Genomic DNA, 21551 nt, shown 5'->3' on the forward strand with positions numbered 1-21551 from the left:
AAAAATTTTCACCACTGTGGTTTTCCCCTCCTCATATCCCAGTCTGTAGTAGTTATGATTGGTCAACAACTCAATTATCGTTGTATCATGTGATTAGAAGGCACACTAGATGGACCTTAGGAATTACTGGACGAAAAAAAGACTGTGTTCTAAAATTGCCACTACAATAATCAATTGTGGAGTATCAACTATCCCCACTGTTGTTATTTCCGGATTAGCCACTGAATAACAAACTTTTAAAAATTTCTATCTGTCTGTCTGAGATTTTTTTAAAAATTCTCAAATCTAGGAAATCTTCGTGAAGTTATTTTGTAACGAATCAGACTGCAATCTGCAAAGAATCAATCCTTTCCTTCCAAAACAAAAGCTTATCTTACCGATGCTTATAAATTAACATTACAAAACAGTCAGCAGTGTTCTACCGACCTAACTTTAGATCCAAACAACAGTAACACTCTGTAGAAGTGATTATTTGATACTACTGTTCTTGCTACTGTAAACCAGCAATGAATTTGAACTCGGTGGGGAAAAATGGTTTACCTTAAACCCAAAACAAACAAATAAACACTTCTCCCATTCCTTTAAATCGCGGTCCCCGGGGACAACAGCAACTCTCACACACACTCCACTCACCTACAACCCTGTCTCCTGTACTTTTCCGATGTAGTGCGGCGGTGAAAACAGACGTGCTTGGAGTGAACGCACACAAACTGCAGGCGAACCACAAACACATAACTCTGAGCAGTGCCTCCATCGCTCCTTCTCAGAGGGACACAGCGCGCACGTGACCGGCGCATATCCCGACGACGTTCTGCTCGGCGATGGGGCAAGTGGGAGGCTCTTCATTGGGAACAGTAGGGCGGGACTGAGCGCACAGTGTTAGTGGCTGGTATTGTTCAATCGTGTTCATATTAATATTAAGGAAATATTAACAACCAAAAAAAGGTGAGCTTGCACGTCTATCTAAACACTGCGACTGTTAATTCTTGTTTTAAGAGTAAAATGTATAAGCATGGATTACATTTTGCATTCCAAAATCAGTTTATCTGAAATCAGTGAAGCGTTTTTTTTATTTATAATTTTGAATTTCGCGTGTATAGAATCGACATATATGTAAATTTGAAGGATTTTTCTATTCCTGTATTTCGAATTTGTAGAGTGGCATTCGTTTTAGATGCTGTTGAAGTCAACTGCAACTGACTAGATGTGGAGATGCCGGTGATGGACTGGGGTTGACAATTGTAAACAATTTTACAACACCAAGTTATAGTCCAACAATTTTATTTTAAAATCCACAAGCTTTCGGAGGCTTCCTCCTTCCTCAGGTGAATGTAGATTGTAGCATAAGCAGTCGGGTTATTTGCTGCATTCCACTATCTCAGCTCACTAGTTTTAAACAGACTTAACGTATTTTTAAAAAAAATATGGAAAGCTCGAAATTGTGGTGCTACTTTGCTTTTAAAAAAATACTGTTTTACAGCAAGTTACATTTCAAATAATTTAAATTAAAAATCACCACCACCCCCTGGGCTACGCAAAACCAAGTGCAGTTAGGATCCATCCAGAGAGGACTGACCCAAACCAGCTGCGAGTAGAGCTGGAGCAGTTATCCCTCTGCAAAGCAAATTTGAATTGCGGTTTTCTTATGGACATTGGAATTCCTGTAGTCTCTGGGAACCATGTTATCTTCCATGATGTGCATTTCAGAATCGTTTGCACAAATCATTTATTTTTTCATGTGCAAATTGGAAAACTATATTTCATCACTTCGTATTACTGTTTAACCTTTCTTTTCAATTAATGGAGTGCACTTTCTTAACTAACATCTGAATCGTTATTATTACTGTTCTGCCAACAGTTTGTCGAATAATAACCAAAAAAAAAACACGTATTCTACGCCTGCTACCCAGCAGGGCCGATATATTGAATGTGCACTTACTGCAGCTGTGGGACTTATTTTGGACCCACCCGTACCCAGACCACTTTCCTTTTGGACAATTGCAACCACAGACCATAAATGCCACTTCAGCTGGCCCGAGGAAGGCAGAAAACAGCTGAGTGAAGGATGCTGTGGGCTTTTAAAAATGTGCCAATGTATTTTAAACGCCTTAAAGTATAAAATAAATTATACTCACCTCATTACAAAGAAACTAAACAACCAAAATATTCTTTGTAATTTAAAGCCATGCGTAGGGATTTAGTATGAATGATAAAACGACATGATAGAAATAAATCTATTAGCTTAAGAAACACCACAACTGTCAGTTCCAGAGCAACATTTTTATTAACTGTTTCAACTTGTCATTGTGACTAAAACACAGACCTTCCACAACTGAACTTCGTTTTATAAAAAATAAAAACATGGATAAGTGATGTACAGATATTACAACATTGTTATTCTGTTAAACTTTACAACATAAAATGCAGTATTTCGGATCTCGTTACAAAAGAGGTTCGTGGATTGGCTCCCCCAATGGAAATCCCTGCAGGTTACAGTACTGCCAGAGAAAGGACCGCTCCAGATTTCAAATACTGTCATTGAGTCCAGTAAATAGGACCCGATTGCTCTGACGGGGCACGGGAATGCCCACGGAATGTTATGCTTTCTCATAGGTGCGAACGGCAACAATATCGCCAAACGTGAGAGTCTGTTTAAACATAAAAAGAATTCAATAACACAACTCAAGCCACTCACACACAGAAAGAGCAATACACCAGAAATGTAACTGCGGGTTAACGTACCATAATCATTTTGCCGTCCTTGATCTCCCTGGCAAAACTAGTTTCTTTTCCGCCCCATTTCTGGACATGGACAAGCTTGTCACCGTCCAATGTCACCGTTGTCTGTTGACAACAAAAGTACGAATTATCGATCGGTAAAGCTACCTAATTAGAATAAACAATAAGTTGGGCATTGGTTGCCGACGATTACAGTCGTTAATATAGCTATAAACAATTAAATCCAGGTTAGAGCACGGATTCGCATACAACGGTGTGGTACCACATTGGGATGTACAACTCTTGAACAGCACCTCCGCTTATTTCAGCACCTTTTCCCAATGCAGAGATCGGGCAGAAAGATTCAAATTCTTTGGGGGCACTTTTATTATCCACAGCGCCTGCATCTTACTCCTAATACACACACACACACACAGAGAAAAACAAATTGCATAGCCATTTCCTAAACTTACTTTGCAGTTTCTGTCATCTGGTGTGGTCTCGTCGAACTCTTCTCCAAGTTTGAAATTGATTTCGGTGTTTTTAAAGGTGCTCTGAGTCTTCAACACCACCTTATCCTCTTCTTTACTGATGATAATCGTCGGTTTGGTAACATTCCCAACTTGTCTCGTCGCGAAACTCACACCTGTCAAAAATACAGATATTGTACGAGTTGCCGTCCACTGTTCAAAGCGAGAGATGTAAATAAAGACTAACTTATTACTGGTTCTACTTGGGCAAAAAAGTGAGAAATTATTTAGGTTTAACAAAACCAAGACATGCCTGTAACTTAGTTTGCTCTTAAAATATGGATCTCCTAAACTGTAATCAAAGTCTAAACACATGGCATTTATTTCAAGCATATATCTCCATACAAGATTTGACCATCCTTTTTGGAATCCCACTCCAGATCTAAGGTTTAGATTGAACCCGAGGTATTTATGCAGGTTAGCAGTGCACTGCTTACCCAAAGCTTTCATGTATTCATCGAAATTCTCAGTTTCAGTGAGCTTCCAGGTTCCAACAAAAGCATCGACCATGGTGACGGTACCGGAGAAAGAGCGGAAGAGATTTCACGTTGAGAATTGGAGTTAAAGTTGAAATTGACGACCGTGTTGACGGTGAAACTGCAAAGCCCGTGCTCCAGCTCGGCTCTTTAGCCCCTAAATACAGCCCCTGGGTGGGGAGGAGTCACGGGCGGGGCATACTGAAGAGCGGATACGATAAATTGCCTCTCATCGACTGTGATTGAAGCAATGGAAAGTTTCACAAAAAGAATTCGGAAAAATAAGTGGTAATAAAGAATAGTGAAACGAACAAAACACTGAAAGTAGAGAGATTGTAACTAAAATAAGGAACGAAGATCTATTCCCCTAATATTGTCTCTGTTGTGTTCACGAATCATAACGTTTGGACACCCTCGCAAATTACGTTTTTACTGCTCGTCGTTCTGACTGGAAAATAAAACCACCGATAGAAACTTTTCCTGTCCTACCAGGCAAAATCTATACTTTATGCATGAACATTTTAGCACAGTAATGTGAGTAAATCCCAGAGACCTAGTATTACAGATCTGTTCTATATTTCAATTATTGTGTGATGCTCTTGATTTATAAAGTAATATTTTAGATGGCATTCAATCAAAAAGTTAAGTGCGGCATTTCGTGTTTAAAACGATAGAATTCGGTTCCTTAATCCCAGGTGAATTTTTGATTCTGAAACGAGTGAATGCGATAATGAAATGAATAAATGTAAGCCCTGTAGACTTGTGATCGTACAGGCGACACCTATTGTTCATTGTAAAGAAAGCACCGAGATGGACGGAAAGGGCCGTATGAAATGCCAGTGAGTGCTTATGGTCATGGTCTGTTTCCCATTCTAATGCATCTATTATATTCATTAAACAGAAATGGAATCAGAAGTAAGCGTTGTAAAAGCAGTTGTACTATTAAAATACCATCGAGTAAAACATTCTATTTGTCTAGCATTTCCCTGGATTTTGCTTCCATCATATTTGCATGCATATAGTCTATCTTTCTCCTTACCCTGTCTTACAGTAGTGAAGCACTACTTCAGTCTTTTCTAACACATTGAAATCAACACGGTAACCTAAATTTTCCGATCAGACATAAGCTCGAACAAAAGTGGGGTGATGCGCGAACCTCACCAACTTCACAAGCGTCGACCCAACTGTATTTCCAGGGTCAGCCTCCTTATCATAACATGAGCAAACTCCCGACTTGACAAGTGTCTGTGATTGGTAGCTCATCCATTAAGGAGTGGGGAATCAGGTGCTGCAGCAGCATTTAAAGGTCTGCAGCAGCTTACCTGGACAGGCTTGATCTGCATTTCCACCAGGGTTTTAGCTGAGCACACTATCCTCATCCTAAAGTAGCAACTCGGATGCGTGGACAGATCAGGAGTGCTGCAATACAGTCTGCCCAAAGTGTCACAGATTATTTGAATCTCTTGTGTCTTGTACAACTTTGCCCTACAAAGAGGCATAGCCATGAAACAAGCTGTTTTTTTTAAGTTACCACCTCCCTTTCATTTCCCCTCCCCTTTCCCCTTCATTACTAACCATTGCCCTTTTCTCCATTTAATTGCCATCCATCATCTCTTCCATTTCCCCTTCATTACTATCCATTTCTTAGTTCCACCGTCCCTTCATTGTTATCCATTTCCTTTCATTCCCCCCCCCCCAGCTCTGCTCTTTCCCGAGTGCTGTTGCTAATGGAAATGATTCCAGCCACTGAATACCGTAGAAAGGAACTTCTGTTCTCATGAGAATTTCCACCTACAGTGTGCGGTGGTAAGAATCACATTGCAGCAGGATTTGAGGAGCATCACGGAGGGAAGAGGAACCCAATTTTTCAGCAAATGTTAACGCAAACACTGGGCCCACAAAATACTGGTTATCAGTGTGAAACACTGATGTTTGGCATGTATGCACACACTAGTACCAAGGGAAGTACTAGGCACACTACACACATACACACACAGTATGCGTATTGATTAAGATAATGATTGCACTAAAGCTGTTGTGCATGCAGACGATGTTCTTCCAGCATTTGGAATTGGCTGTATTGAGTTAGTATAAATGGAACATATATAGGGAGGATTCTGCAGAACATGGCATGTGGGAAGGGAGGAAGATGTACACAGGATTATATGAGCAGTCTCCAGTATCAGTATGGCACAAATGTGTCTGACAGCCAGGTAAAGGATATCCTCTTCATCTTCCCCAGGGTGCTGCTGCTCCTCCTCAAATAAATTATGGTCAGAGTCTCTACCTGTAACTTCAGGTTTGGGGGTACCAGTGGATGGGTTGCACAGCATTGTACATTTCCACTGCAGCCTCACCAGCCTGGCCTCCCTCTGGTGTTCCTCCTCTTCTTCCAGAAAGCAGAGATAGAGGGGAATCCCTGGTTGTGTCCTGCCAGAATGGAGGGAGGGAGGCTGGCCCACAGCAAAGAGCAGAGTGGCACACGGTAAAGTAGTTGGCAGGAACAACAAAAAACATTTTTTTTTTCAAAATTGGAGGAGAAATAAGAATTCTGCAAAGTTTTAGAATATCTTTATTTGGCGTTATAATTTATTTTCACGTTATCTTTAGTGCCTAGCAACCTTGGACATCAATTTATACAGGTGTGATTGATGCTGGGTGGTAATGATTGAAAATGGAACGTAAGACAGACAGCACTACATTATCTCCTAGATTACTTGCCCATTTTAGGCTGGGCATTTTCATCATTGGTGAAAATGGTGGTTCAATAATGAGCAGTGATCCAATGTAACAGATTCCGAACCCTCGCCTGCTGGGACACTGGTCAAAAATTGAGTGGCAAGGAGAAGAAAATCCAACCTTCTGTGTCTTCTTGAACTTGTTTTGTTATGCCCATTGGGAGACCTCATGTACTGTTTTGTAAAAAAATGGAGTATGCAATCACAATTTGTCAAGTGGCTGGAGTAAGGGCCCTCCTTCTCCCCTATCAGTTCAAGCATTGTTCAGACGTCTGTTCTGTGACCACCCTGGTTGTGGCATGGACATAATTGTAGCTTTGCTGTCAGGTTTGTGTAAGGGAGTCATAAACCAAGGTTGAACCAAGGTTGAAAAAGGTAACCATGCCTCCCAAAAGCCTGCCTTCAATCCTTCCTTTCTCTTTAAACATACTGGATACATCTTACTGTTACCAATTAAGAAATTGTGAGCACTTCCAGGGAAATGTGTTTAATGTTCGAATCATGATAATACTATCACACAGCATCTGAACATTGACAGAATTATAAGGGACATTTTCACTTCCAAGTGTGTGATAGGCTCAAGTGTGGGGGAGGGGTGGTGCGGGGAGGAGGAAAATCGGGCACTCGAGACTGTGCACCAAAAATTGGCCAGAGTGTGTGCTGCTTGTTGTTCTCTGATCGGGCAGTGCTGGAAGTTCAATGTCTCACACTGCCGGAGAGCACCAGCCCCATAAAAGTCCCAAAAATATCTTAATTAAGGCAGGGCTTGAAACAGTGAAATGCACTGTCAGGGTTAGTGATTGAAGGAGAGACCATGTCAACACTTAAGAATAAGTTAGAGAGGCGGTTGAAGGAACTGGGGATAAAAGGATATGGGAACAGGGCAGGCACGTGGGATTAAGACTATTGTTCATGTGGAAGATAAAGACCAACATGGAGTGGTTGGGCTGAAGAGCCTGTTACATGTTGTAATTTCTGTGTGATTCTATGTAATTTCCTAGTGCCATCACTAGAACACCTCCAAGCACCCTCACAACTCTACAGCTGTAGCTAGCAATAATTAAGCAATTGCAGTCACTTATCAAAACTGAGTGTTGTTAGCACTTTACTATCTGGTGAGATTTGTATCAGTTCCTATCTATTTAAAACTGATTCACACAAGTACATAAAAATCGAGCTGTCATGCCTCTTGCAAATGTTTAATTTACTTGTGGGAAGCTGACTAGCTAAATTGGCATATGTCACCAGTGCTGCCTGGGATGGATCCAGTAGAATAAAAATTTAACACACAACCAAGGGGTTGATCCTTCCCTCTGATATAAGACATCTTCAGGTCAATCTGCACCAGTTAACATAGCTGTCTGGCAGACTGTCTTCTGAAATGGAGGTGGCTAAGGCAAGTCTCCTGCGATTTGCAGGCAGCTTCAAGGGGTCTGCAACTGGGCAGCCTGGTGTTATGACAGATGCAGACAAAATGCATCAGGTATTATTGCACTCCCATTTGTTACCCTCCTCTGAACTTGTCATCCTCATATAAGCACATAGAAATACATGGAAGTTACAACAAAGAAATGGGCCATTCGGTGTTGCTGTTTACCCTCCACGCGAGCAAACATTTGCTCAGCCTCTTCCCATATCCCTTCACCCTCTTTTCCTTCATCCACTTATCCAATCTAATCTTGAATGTTGACATAGTTTCTGACTCAACTACTAACCCCGGGGATGATTTTTATCCTCTTTTCCGGGAGGGAGCGGGAGTTTGAAAAAGCAGCACAGCACTTACAGTCACCTTTCTGCTGATGTGCGTGTCTCTGTCATTTTGTTTGGGGCTTTGAAATGGACATCTCAGGTGCCAGCCAGAAACAGGCGAGAGCCTCATTAGCCCATACAAATGGGGTCCTTTGATGACAATAAAGTCCCAGTGAAATTTTGATGTACCAATGGGAGGAGAGTGCGTGCACATGCTCTGCCCATTGTTACTTAACGTAAAGCAGTCTCACAAGTGTTCCATAAAGGAACTGCTGCAGGCCATTCCACAAAGCTTTTTAAATGATTTTTGTGGGGTCACCTGCACATTTCAGAGGTTTGGATCTAAAGTGCTGGATTGGTTTCATTCATTGAACACAGCAGGAGTCCTAGCTCATCACACAATGTGGTTGCTGTGCCACCTGCACCAAGGGGTGGGGTGGAGGTTATACCATTGGCTCTCTCCATCTCTGGGTCGAGAAAAAGGCAATCTGCAGGAAGTTTTGGGCCTGGAACAGTGAGAGAGGCAGAGAAGTCTTGTTTTCTAAAGTTAGTGGCAGTCAATTCAGCAATACTGACTTGTAAAGTGAAGCTACACCAATATAAAGGGAAAAGTTTATGTAATTTATTATTTTTGATGTTATGAGGAGGGATAGGAAATAAATAAAACTTGCTATGAAACAATATTCAGTTCAGTCATGTATTTCATGTAAAATGAACACGTTTGCTGGTTTACAATTGGCCTCATGTCATGGGAATGTTTATAATTCTGCCTTCCAGAAAATAGGAGAAATGCACTCGAGGTCGCAGAATCCAGTACACACTATGAGGGGTCTTATTGTCATGTAACTAGATATTGGCAGTAAAGGTACTCTCCAGGTCATGGGGAAAGTGGGATCCACTTACAAGAGTGACAAGTGACACTGCACCCAGGAGAATGTCTAGTGTAGATCCAAACTTTGTATCACTGCTCAGAGGCTGGCGGGGAGAGCATTGCAGATCATTGGAGAAGTAGAGGAGCCTGAAGGTGCAGATGGGGTGGACAACAATTTTAGCAGTGGTAGGGAAATAGGAGCTGATATTTTTAGCTGGCGCCCAGCATAGCTGCAGTGGGTGGGGGCAGAAAATCGGGTGTAGAGCCACTAACCTGGCTCCCCACGAATCCTGCCACTTCTGAGATTTTCCACCTTAAGTGAGAGGGGTTGAGAATAAAGCCATCAGTGAGTTCCTTGCGTGTGGAATTTTTATGGGGCAGGTAGGGATTTAAGATTTAAAGGGTCAGCTTGAATTTGTAAAAATATTTCCTTAAAGCCAACTCCAGAGGTAGGCAGTCACATTCTGCTGAGGTAAGCACCCAAGATGTGCTAGAAACCATTTTCATTCCCACCTCCCCTCAATGCTGGTTCCCAATTAGAGGTGGGACCCACACTGGGAGCCTGCTGAAAAAAATTCAAGTTAGACTGATCCCACAAAATTAGCCAGAGTCAGGAGCACAACCATGGGACAGGCATGAAACCTATCCCTCCCAGTTTACCTCAGGTTTCTGCTGGTGTGCAAAATCCTGGCTATGCACTCTTGGTGATTGATAAGGTAATGGTTTGTAGCTCATCCTGGGTCAAACAGGCCACTGAGGTTACACACCGTGGGATTCTGTCTGAACAAGCAGCAAGGTAGGGCAATTAAAATCAGGAGCTAGGATGCAGAGCTTTTGGTGGGAATTGAATAAACTACCTCCTTTGCTTAAAGAATGATAGAAATTTGGAATAATGTGTTTGATGGTGTAGTAAAAGGAAAAATAAAACATTAATGGGCATACAAAATGCAGCTAGATACTATTATGGAAGACTTTGGGTACCAGAGGGATGAGCATTGATGATCTGTTCTTGCATTCTTCTGTGAAGAATGGTATGTTAGAGATTGGTGTGTTCCATTGCGATGTGAAATTGCGTGATATGAAGAAAGGGAGCCATCTGGTGGACACACTATGGTCTAGTCAGTGCTGGATGACAGAAAACATCAGCTCAATTACAGCTTGGGATGTAGTCAATTTTGACTCTCTGTTCAATGTTCGAGACTGACACCATAATGGCTACTAGTCATATGATTTTATTTAGCAGAAGAAAGAATGAAAACATTACAGTATTTAAGCTATAGTTTACAAAGCACAATTAAGAATTACATTACCCCATTGTCCTTTGGGTAGAAGCCGCGACCTCGATCCCCGTTCCTTCATGCATGTACTCTCGTTCTCATTTACCTGCCTGGCACTTTCTTTTTCTGTCCACTACCCTGAATCTGAGTAGAGGCTGACCACTTATACACTGAGTTAACCCCTAGCCCTCCTTTTCACTGCAGCAAAGTTAAGCCATTTATAGATGGTTCTCCTATCAGCACTTTTAGGAGCCCATCAATCATTCTTCCTGATACTGGAATGTAGTTGCCTAGCAACATGTTCGGACATACAGGCCTATCCTTTGTTTCACTGTTTTTGCCTCAGATAGCATGGTTGAGTGTTTTCAACCATGAGTATTACTGCACCAAGGCTGGATCCTGTTGTTTCTCACCCATAACCCCGTTAAGTCTGACTCTTTGAACTCCTTGTATATTTGTGTGAAAACTATATTTCCTTACAGAAAGTAGTAATTGATTGGTATTAATATTGGACTTGAGGATACCAAGAAAAATGCGTAACAAACTCAGTTGCTATTGGTACTTGGCTACCTCAATAACCACAATTTTCTGAGTATAAGGCTGTGGGACCAACTCATTATTGTCAATATATTTAATGAATATTGATGCTAATAAGTAAATATATTTTTGAATAGTTGAAGCTCTTCTATTAATCCTACTATACTAATTGTTTAGGGTATAAAGTCCAATGAAAAATGAAATAACCTGTCCACTATTCTCTTTCTGTCTGATTATCTATCTTCCCTTAATGTAGTGATTAGCTGGATATCTCACTTGGTTTGGGGAGGGAACTTTATAATATGCAAAAAATAGTAAATATCTCACGAACTGCCTAGTGTACAAATAAGCCACACAGACAGAGTGGTTCCAGGCTCAATCCCCTGTTTGTGCGGTTTAACTAATCTCAGCTGGGTGGCGATAGGGAACGATAGAATTTATTTCAATCTCTGTAGGCTAGAAAGGGGAAAATCAGCCTCAATTTCCTCTTCACATTGCTAACCAGTGACCCTTGTTGCGATGTGTGTGTATGTGGACATTGTGTGAGGACAGCAGTGGACTCAGCTGTGACTACACCTATGCTTGTCATGTAGGCTCACATATAGGGTTGCCAACTCTGGTTGGATGTATTCCGGGAGGTCGCGTCATGTCCGCAGCTGGTGGAAGTGAGAGAATTCGGGAGAAAATCGCTGGGAAAAGCTGGTGGGAGCCGCAGCATGGGGAGCTCGGGGCATGGAGGACCTGATCCCGCTGGTCAACGTGCTGTAGGATAGGTTCAGCTCCAGTGGGCAGAGTTGGAACCTCGACCTTGCCGCGGATCAGGGTGGTGGGTGCACAGAGCACCGGCAAGAGCTTGGTGCCGGAGAATTTCATCGGCAAGGATTTCCTTCCTCGTGCGACAGGGATTGTCACTAGGTGCTCGTTCGTTTTACAGCTTATCAATGCAGAAATGAAACTTGCCAAGTTCTAGCACTGCAAAGGGAAGTGTTGTACGCTTTCAGGGACCCAACGGGACCAGCGCTGTGTGGAGTACAGCAGGTGGATTATTGGAAAATGTCCCGTGTTGCTCACAGTAGTGTCCGGGAGATTAATCTTTAATTCCTGGAGACTCCAGGACAATCTTGGAGGGTTGGCAACCTGACTCACATATGAAGCATGGCCACTTGGGTAAAGTATCAGAGTGTGGCCAATGCTTATGGAATTGTACCCCTGATATGATCTAAGTACTTAATTGGCTGTAACGTGCTTTGGACATCCTGGGGTTGTGAAAGGCAAGTCCTTCTTTCTGTCTTTAAGGTCTTCAGGAAAGGGGAGGCGGAAATTGTAGGCAAACGCCCTTCCCCCTCCCCTGTATCTCCTTAGTTTACTACCCTGTGAAATGTAAATCTGACTTATTTTCAACTTCTTGTGATATGATATTGTCCTAATGCAAAAAAATCCAAAATGGCAGTACCAGGGCAGAAAATAAGAAATGAAAGTTTGTTGTATTAAAAAAAATCTGGTTTGGATAGTAATTACAAAACTGCACATAATTTCAAGATTCAGCTGGCTTTATAGATAATTTGAGCTATGCCTAAACTTCTTGTATGTATACAAATAATTTTTGGCTGAGTACTAGCAATTTCATTGTTTTCTTACAGGGTTAGCACCTGCACTGTCGTTCCTCCAGAATAAAAGTTTGCCTTGAACCACACGGCACGTGCCTGCTTGCAGCCCCGCTGAAGATGTCCAAAAGCTCCACCGGTGTGTTGGAAGGAAAACTTGTAAAAGAAAACCTGACGAAGTTTAAGTTACTCCTCAATTGTATTACAGCTTTGGATGGACTCCAGAACAGATATACCTGTATGTGTAACACTTACATCAGACACATAATCATATGATGCACTAACTTCTGTCACCATTGCTTGTATTATGTATTCACCATGATCTAAAAAAGCCCTGATTACTGGAAAATCATCTGGAATTCACAACTTAGACAATTTATAGACAGTATTTATGTACAAGGGAAGATTTTCCTAGATCTGTACCTTGGTGCATTGAATATCAGAAAATTGGATGAGTTAGAGGACATGGCTGTAAAGGAACCTGCCTGATTATCCTCCATTAAATGAATGTATTAAAATCAGTGGGTTCATTAACAGGGTTCCTCTACTGCCCGATGTTCCAATATGTGCTGCGTCCAGGCAATCCAGTGTCCCAGACTCAAGAAAATCTTCCCCGCTGTATTATAGAAAATGAGACCAAAGTTATCAGTCTAGAAATTACTTAATGTGTTGGTATGACATTCCTCTGTCGGCTATTTTAACAGAGACATTTGCCTTTTTAAAATAAACAGCTTAACTGCTCTGTGAAAGTAGCAGACTAAAGTAGCAGGATGTCACACAAACACACTCTGTCCATTTGCTACTGTCAGTAAAAATAATTTCTATGCTCTAAAAATAATTTTTTTAAAAGTTAAAGGCAATAACATGATCTCAGAGATTGAAAAATGTCTTTGGTCCCATGATGATGCTAGGTAGCGAGTTCCAGGATTTTGGCCCAGCGACTATGAAGGAACAACGATATATGTCCAAGTCGGAATAATGTGTGACTTGGAGGGAACTTAATGGTGATGGTGTTCCCATGCACCAGCGACGTCCTGGTACTTTATTCCTTCTTGTCCTTTCTGCGGCATTTGGCATGGTCGATCACACTATCCTCCTCTACTGCCTTCTCCTTGTGGCTACTTTAGTGGGACTGCTCTTTCATTGTTCCACTTTTACCTACCCTAACTAATAATATGATTAGGCAGAATCAGCATGGTTTTATGAAAGAAAAATCGTGTTTGACAAATCTATTAGAGTTTTTTGAGGGTGTAACTAGCAGGGTAGATAAGGGGGAACCAGTGGAAGTAGTGCAGTTGGATTTTCAAAAGGCATTTGATAAGGTGCCACACAAGAGGTTGTTACACTAGATTAGGACTCATGGGATTGGGGGTAATATATTAGCATGGATTGAGGATTGGTTGATGGATAGTAAACAGAGAGTAGGAATAAATGCATCATTTTCAGGTTGGAAGGTTGTAACTAGCGGGGTGCCTCCGCTGACGGTACAAAGCTAGGCAGGAAAGTAAGCTGTGAGGAGGATGCAAAGAGGCCGCAAAGGGATATGGATAGGCTAAATGTTTGGGCAAGAATGTGGCAGATGGAGTATAATGTAGGGAAATGTAAAATTATCTACTTTGGTAGGAAGAATAGAAGAGTAGAATATTTTTTAAAAGGTGAGAGACTAAGAAAGGTTGGTGTTCAGAGGGATTTAGGTGTCCTTGTACATGAATTACAGGAAGTTAACATGCAGGTACAACAAGCAATTAGGAAAGCAAATGGTATGTTAGCCTTTATTGCAAGGGGGTTGGAGTACAAGAGTAAGGAAGTCTTGATGCAATTATATAGGGCATTGGTGAGACCACACCTGGAGTACTGTGTACAGTTTGGTCTCCTTACCTAAGGAAGGATATACTTTCCTTAGAGGGGGTGCAATGAAGATTCACTAGATTGATTCCTGGGATGAGAGGGTTGTCCTATGAGGAGAGATTGAGTCGAATGGGCCAAATTCTCTGGGGTTTAGAAGAATGAGAGGTGATACCATTGAAACGTATAAAATTGTTCGAGAGCTTGATCGAGTAGATACTGAGATGCTGTTTCCTCTGGCTGATGAGTCTAGGACTAGGGGTCAAAGTCTCAGGATAAGGAGTTGGCCATTTAAAACTGAGATGAGGAAAAATTTCTCCACTCAAGGTTGTGAATCTTTGAAATTCTTTACCCCAGAGGGCTGTGGATGTTCACTTGTTGAGTATATTCAAAACTGAGATTGATAGATTTTTGGACACTAAGGGAATCAAGAGATATCGGGTTTGGGCGGGTAAGTGGAGTTGAGGCAGAAGATCAGCCATGATCGTATTGAATGGCAGAGCAGGCTCGAGAGGCTGTATGTTCTACTCCTGCTCCTATTTCTTATGTTCTAATGCAGCCAGTGCATTCTCCAGCCATTGCTTTTCATCCAGAAACATGCTGCTTCTTGGTGACATCATCCATAGACACAGGTTCAGCTTCCACATGTATACTGATAGCACCCAGCTTTAACTTTCCACCTCTTCCCTGGACCACACAACCATCTCTGTGCTGTCTAACATTCACGGATGAGCCAGCATTTCCTGCAATTCAGCATTGAAAAGGCCTAGACTGTTGTTTTCGACCCCTGCCAAAAATTTGGCTCCATCCCCCTCCCTAGTAGCTCACTCAGGCTGAACCAGCCTTGGCATTCTGTTTAACCCAGAACTGGACTTCAAGTCCCATATTCCACCAACTACCAAGACCCCTTACTTCCATCTCCAGAACATTGCTCATTTCCGGCTCTACCTTATCATCACTGCCACCAAGACTCTTATCTGTTGTCATCTCTAAGGGGTCATTTTACAAACTCTCACTGCTGGTGGGAAGCCTTACGCACCAAGAGTGCATGTCAGAACTTTGGGCACGGGCTGTGTGAAAATTTCCACCTATTATTTTAAATGGTCGTAAAATGATGAACAGTGCATACCTGTGTTTCTGATCTGCATTTTTGGCAGGCAATGTACCCCATCAGCAGCGTGAAAATTACACCTCTAATTCAGTTTCTCTAATATCCTCCTTTCTGGCCTCTCAACCTCCACTCTTCATAAACTACAAATAATCCAAAACTCCACTGCCTGCATCCTGTCTTGCACTAATCCCCGCTTGCTAATCTCTCCTATCCTTGCTAACCTTCATTGACTGATCATCCCCAACAGTTCAAATTTAAATCCTTGTCCTCATCTACAAATTGTTCAATGGCCTCACCCCATCCTACTTCTGCAACCTTCTCTTGCCTTATATCCCTTCCATGTCTTCCAGTTCTCTGACTCCAGCATCATAAGCATCCCTACCTCCCTCTGTTCCACTTTCAGTGGCAGAGGGTTTATCCACCTGAACCCTGCTGTTTGGAATTCCCTCCCCAAACCCCTTTTACTTTACTTACTTCCTCATTTTTAAAGCCTTTTCAAACTCATCTCTTCAGCCAAGCTTTGGACCCAGTAAAGGCTGGGGGCCTGGTCTCACTATGAAGTTCCTTGGGGAATTGTATAAATGCAAGTTGTTAACTATCTATCTATCAACCTATTCTCTCTCTCTCTCCTTGTGTCTTGACTTGTTCTAGTCTATAGATAAGTCTTTGAACATTCAACTTGGGCGCAAATGGTAGAATTCAATTTTGAATGAATACAAAATCAACCACAAGTAAAATACTGTAAAATGTAACAACTTGGGGATATAAAGTTTACCATTTGTTTTTGTTACTGATTTGCTGATCTAGCCTCATGTACTGGCAGCTGACATAAATTAAAGCAAAACATGTGACAGTGTTTCTCGCCTTTTTGCCATGTGCCTCTGTTCTATTTAGAGTTAGGTTAGTTGTACTTTACCACCAAAGCACAACAATGAATGAGTTCCTGGGTTTTGGCCATGATGATCATCACTACATCATCAGCTTACCTACGTAACAGCGATGTTGCTGTTTATTACTTGTGGCAAATCATTTATGTATAATAGTGATTATAATCGCTGCTTGCATTTTATGTATTTGGACATTTTCCATTTTCCTGAGCTACAATTAGGATGGAAATGAGTGGATTAAAGGTTGTTCCTTCTCTCTGGGTAATTCATTAAAATGATGCATGACTAGGTGCCAGTTGTTCTACAGATTTATGTTGATCCTGGAATTAATTAAATTAAATATTTGTAATATGAATTTTAACTCCTTTGCTTCTATGCTTGCTCAATTTAGACTAATTTCTTAATGTAAACAAGTAGGAAATCAATCTATTTAATTTACTGTGTTTATCTTATTTTTTACTTTCACAACTTTCTCTTGCATTACTTTGTCCTCCAACCACCCATAAAATTTCTGTTTTTTTTTAGATAAAGCGCACACACACACACACACACACACACACACATACACACAGACACACACACACACATACATACACACAGACACACACACACATACACACAGACACACACACACACACACACACACAAACACACACACACATACACACAGACACACACACACACACAAACACACAAACACACATACACACAGACACACACACACACATACACACACACACACACATACATACACACAGACACACAAACACACAGACACACACACAGACACACACACACACACAGACACACAGACACACACACACACACACAAACACACACAGACACACATACACACAGACACACACACAGACACACACACTCGTAATGTTTTGATCTTTGTTTCAGTGTTGCATTTTCTTGAATTGAAGTTGTTGTTCAGAGTCAAATTTGCTTAATATGATTTTGAGGAGTTTTGAGGCTGAGCTAGTGCTGAGAAAGTCCTTAAAGTATGCTATGAAGTTGGGCTAGAGAATGAATCCCATCAAAACAGGTTATTTTCTAAAAGATTTTAACAGACGATGTTGGCTTCTTTATGCCTGATGTTACTGTGGACAGAAATGTCTTGTCTGTAAGCACTTCCTATACTGGGGTAGAGGATGTGAACTACTCAGGAAACAACTGGTGATCTAGTTTAAAAATAGAAATCAGTTCTGATGCATAATGTTAACCTGTCTTTTTCAAATGTTGACTAACCTAATATGTATTTCTAGCATTTTCTGTTTACCAGCCTTCACCCTTTTTTAAAAATCTGTTTGTTTTAACCAGCAGATTTGTATGAAACACTTTTTTTTTAAAAAGTCTTCCTTCACTAAGGACATCAACATACTACTGGTTTGAGACTATTATCTGTTCAGAGTGACCAAGAGCCTGCAGACCTAAGTTATATTGCTAACTTTGAGTCACACCCTAACCTGGAAAAACAGAGTTCTGCGCGTACCTTTTATGTATGCATGCAGCTGAACTCCTTATCTGCATCCAAGTGAATTTTAATGCTAACAAGACCTGACAGGAATGTCAGCTCTCTGTTGACATTAAAAAGATTAATAATGAAGTTTAAAGAGTTCCCAGGCAGCCCATTGTAGCAAGCTTTATTGTGAGCTGGTTGCAGTTAAGCTATAGCTGATGTGAAGCTGAAGCAGTGTGAGACTATGTCCTTGAAATGGTCTCATTTTGCCTGCCTACGCTTAATTTGGGTGACTTGTCACATCATAACCAAGTTTGTGCTGATGCAAGGATAAAACCATTTTCTATCAGTGCAAAGTGTGTAGTGTAACTGGCCTATAGTTTTCATCCATTTATTGTCTTACAGCACTGAGCTCTATGTTTACAAACCTAACTTTTTCAAACGATTATTTTACTTGCATGCAGGTGCAGCTGGGAAGAGCAGATATAAAATGCCCCATTACAGAATGCAGCAAATACCTGGATGAAAGCACTGTCATCTCCAATCTGCCTCGTGACGAAATTGTCAAGTACAGTTACTTCCTGGAGCTCAGCAGGGTGGATTCAAGCACCAAACCCTGTCCACAGTGCAAGCATTTCACTACTTTCAGACGGAAGAGCAACATTTCAACCCCTACAAAATCAGAGAACAAGTTCAAAGTGAGCACCCTTCTCTCAAATTCTGTCCTAGCTCTTTATAGGATTAGAATCAAAAGTTTAGTGATTAAATAAAAGAGCTCTGCTGTAGATTGCTGGTAACTTCAGTTAAAATCTTTGGCTCAACTATTTTTAAGAATAGATTTCTACTGGGTTGGTTAGAGTTGGGGAAGTGGTTTCCAGTAGTGACAGTGTAGAGCGCTGGATTCTTAAATTCAAGACTGGAGTTTGAATCTATCGATTCCTACTTGGGCTTCTCCTTGAATGGGTGATGGTGCTTGAGATATTTTTAATAGTCTCCAGGAAGTTGACTGGAGGAGAAGAGAAAATCTGATTGACTTACAAGGGATTTCTTCATAACCACTCTAACATGCCTCTTGGTGGTTCAATCAAACAATGGCAGTGATGGCTTCTGTGGAGATATCTCCTTGCTAGAGCATCTTGCCCTTCCTGACTGAAGGGGATAGTATGGTACACTTACAGGGATGTGGAGAAAACTGTTGCTCATAAAAAGCAGTGTTCACTCGCTACTGACTAGGTGAACTCCAAGAGGTGGATTTTAGGTTAGGCTGCAGTTACAGAAAGCAAAACAGAAGTCTAACAGCATAGAGGTTCAATAAGCCAAAATGGACTTGGGTCAGACTTATTAAAAGGGAAACTACGTAATTTTTTTTACAAGATACTTCATGTGAAAATCTAATGTGTTTTTCAACAGAAAAGAATTTGCAAGAAGTGGAAACTTTAGTTTAGAATTTTTAGGAACAGGAAGAGATCATTTGGCCAAAGAGCCAGGGGTCTCATTCAGATAAAGACAAGTATTACAACTCTTCGCCTCCGAGGTTCAGACTAATTCTCTCCTGTACACTTCGGTTTGAAAGATAACACATTTAGGGGAGGGGGAGGAATTTCCCTTCATTTACTATTTGTAATGAAATCCAAGTCTAAAGAGCATGTTGATAAAACAGGAAATCCTCCCACCACCCCATTCAACTTTTATATTCTTAGGACCGAAATGAGGGATATTGTTATAAACTTTCGCTGAAAGACTGAACATTTTTATAAATTCCAAATTTTTACTACTACTCCTCTCCATTCAAAGGGCCAGTTTTCCAAATGCTCACTGTCGGTGGTAAGCCTCGCCCACTGGGACCACACAAGAAATTGCAGGAGTGCACCTACCATTTTCTGACAATAAGGTGGATGGACAGAAAATCGCAGGGAGTGGGAAATATGTGCCTGTATTTCCAATATGTGTTCCAAGTAGGTGTGATGATGCACCACAAACATACATATGGAAAATCTGTGCTTTATTTTTCATATTCACCTCTACCCATCATATTATCAGTTATCAAATTTACATTTAATTTCCCTGTAATCAATACCATAGGATAAAAGTTTCCCAATCCAGAAAGGGAGGCAGAATTGGAATGTGATACCAACAGGAAGAGCACAGTTTGTTCCAGTCTTTTCCGGATTTGGGTTAAATTGATCACATGCTGAATATTGAGCTTTAGCTATTTTGGTTACCATTGGTCCACAAAATGTTTAGCAGTGTTTTCGTTTGGTTTAAGAAACAATAAAAATTTCCCAAGCAAATAAGGGATAGATGTTACATAGTCACTGGGTTCTAGGACTCAGGATTTGAATATTTTGTCTATTGCATGTGAGCTCTCACCCACACAGTAGGCTGCTCGCAAAAGCATGCACACCAGGTCAACAGCTGAGGAGGATTTAAAGGATTCCAGCAGCCATTTAAACTGCAGCATTCCTACCAGCAGTGGGAGGAAAGGGGTTTGCTGCTGAAAGTCCCTGGATGATGGAGGCTCCTGAGCCACGCAACTGCAGATTTACTGATGCTGCCCTGGAGCCCATGGTGCAGGTAATGAGAAAAAGCAGGCCTGTCCTCTTAAGCACTAAAAGGAACCCTCCACAGAAATGCTCTCTGCACTGCACAGAGGACCTGGATCCAAATGTGCAAACTGATGAAAGCCACCAAGACAAGACAACAGAACAGCTTTCCATGCCAAGTATGCATGTCACAAAGTCTTTCCTCATAATCTGTAATTCATTTTCTGTTGCCCCATCCTAGCAATCATACTTACCATATATGAAAGAAAGAACTTTAATTTATATAACGACTTTCACAAGCTCAGGATGTCCCAATGTGCTTTTTGAAGTGTAGTCACTGTTGTAATGTAGGAAATGCGGCAGCTAATTTATGCACAAGGTCCAAATAATGATATAAGAGATAATGACCAGATAATTTGGTTTAGTGATGTTGGTTGAGGGATACATATTGGCAAGAACACTGGGGAGAATTCCCCTGTTCTTCTTCGAATAGTGCCATAGGACCTTTTACGCCTACCAAGAAGGCAGACGTCGTCTTGATTTAATGGGGTCGATGTTACCAGGGCTGCGGGTTCTCGGCGGGGGGGGCGCGCCCGGCGAAATCAGTCTGCCACCTGCGCGATCGCAGCCCAATTAGATCCACTTACCTGCTCTTCCGGGTTCCCCACTGCTGATCTGTGCGTCGGGCGGGCTGCGCATGCGCAGTAAGATCTGTCAGCTGGATGAGCTCTATTTAAAGGGGCAGTCCTCCACTGACAGATGCTGCAACAAATAGAAAAAATGACAGCATGGAGCAGCCCAGGGGGAAGGCTGCTCCCAGTTTAATGATGCCTCACTCCAGGTATCAATACATGGGGTGAGGAGGAGTGGGAGGACAGAGATCTTCCCCCCGGCGGGCGGGAGGAAGCGGTCTGCCTCTGCCACCAAGAAGGCCTGGCTCGAGGTGGCAGAGGAGGTCACCTGCACCACCAACATATCGCCCACCTGCATACAATGCAGGAGGCGCTCCAATGACCTCAGTAGGTCAGCCAAAGTGAGTACACATACTCATTCCCCTACACTCCATCTGCCACATCACCGCCCCCACCCCACATCTCCTTCTGCACTGCTAATACTACTCTGTCACATCACCCCTCATACCCACTCAAACCTCATCCTCATCTTACCTGCACTTACTCACCTCGCCAGTACTCATCCCGC

At 41.8% G+C, this 21551-nt stretch overlaps 2 protein-coding genes across 3 annotated transcripts in view; both read right to left on the minus strand.

Moving 5' to 3' along the window:
* The window catches only part of smpdl3a (sphingomyelin phosphodiesterase acid like 3A), a 38302-nt gene extending 37500 nt beyond the window's left edge, over positions 1-802 (minus strand). Inside the window, exon 1 of one of the 2 annotated variants that reach the window (XM_067984595.1) lies at positions 634-802. In XM_067984595.1, the coding sequence (XP_067840696.1) occupies positions 634-754 (121 nt within the window). In that variant the 5' untranslated portion in view covers positions 755-802. The remainder of the gene's footprint in view (positions 1-633) is intronic. The other variant, XM_067984596.1, reaches the window with a different exon arrangement.
* Positions 803-2265: 1463 nt separating this feature from the next.
* fabp7b (fatty acid binding protein 7, brain, b) lies at positions 2266-3867 on the minus strand. Its single transcript, XM_067984651.1, has 4 exons — positions 3686-3867; positions 3192-3364; positions 2743-2844; positions 2266-2648 (listed from the first exon to the last, which is right to left on the minus strand). Exons 1-4 carry the CDS (start codon positions 3756-3758, stop codon positions 2598-2600), a joined length of 399 nt encoding a protein of 132 aa, XP_067840752.1. The 5' UTR covers positions 3759-3867; the 3' UTR covers positions 2266-2597.
* Between the last annotated feature and the right edge of the window lie 17684 nt (positions 3868-21551).

The sequence above is a fragment of the Heptranchias perlo genome, chromosome 5, assembly GCF_035084215.1.
Source record: "Heptranchias perlo isolate sHepPer1 chromosome 5, sHepPer1.hap1, whole genome shotgun sequence".
NCBI classification, from domain to species: Eukaryota; Metazoa; Chordata; class Chondrichthyes; order Hexanchiformes; family Hexanchidae; genus Heptranchias; species Heptranchias perlo.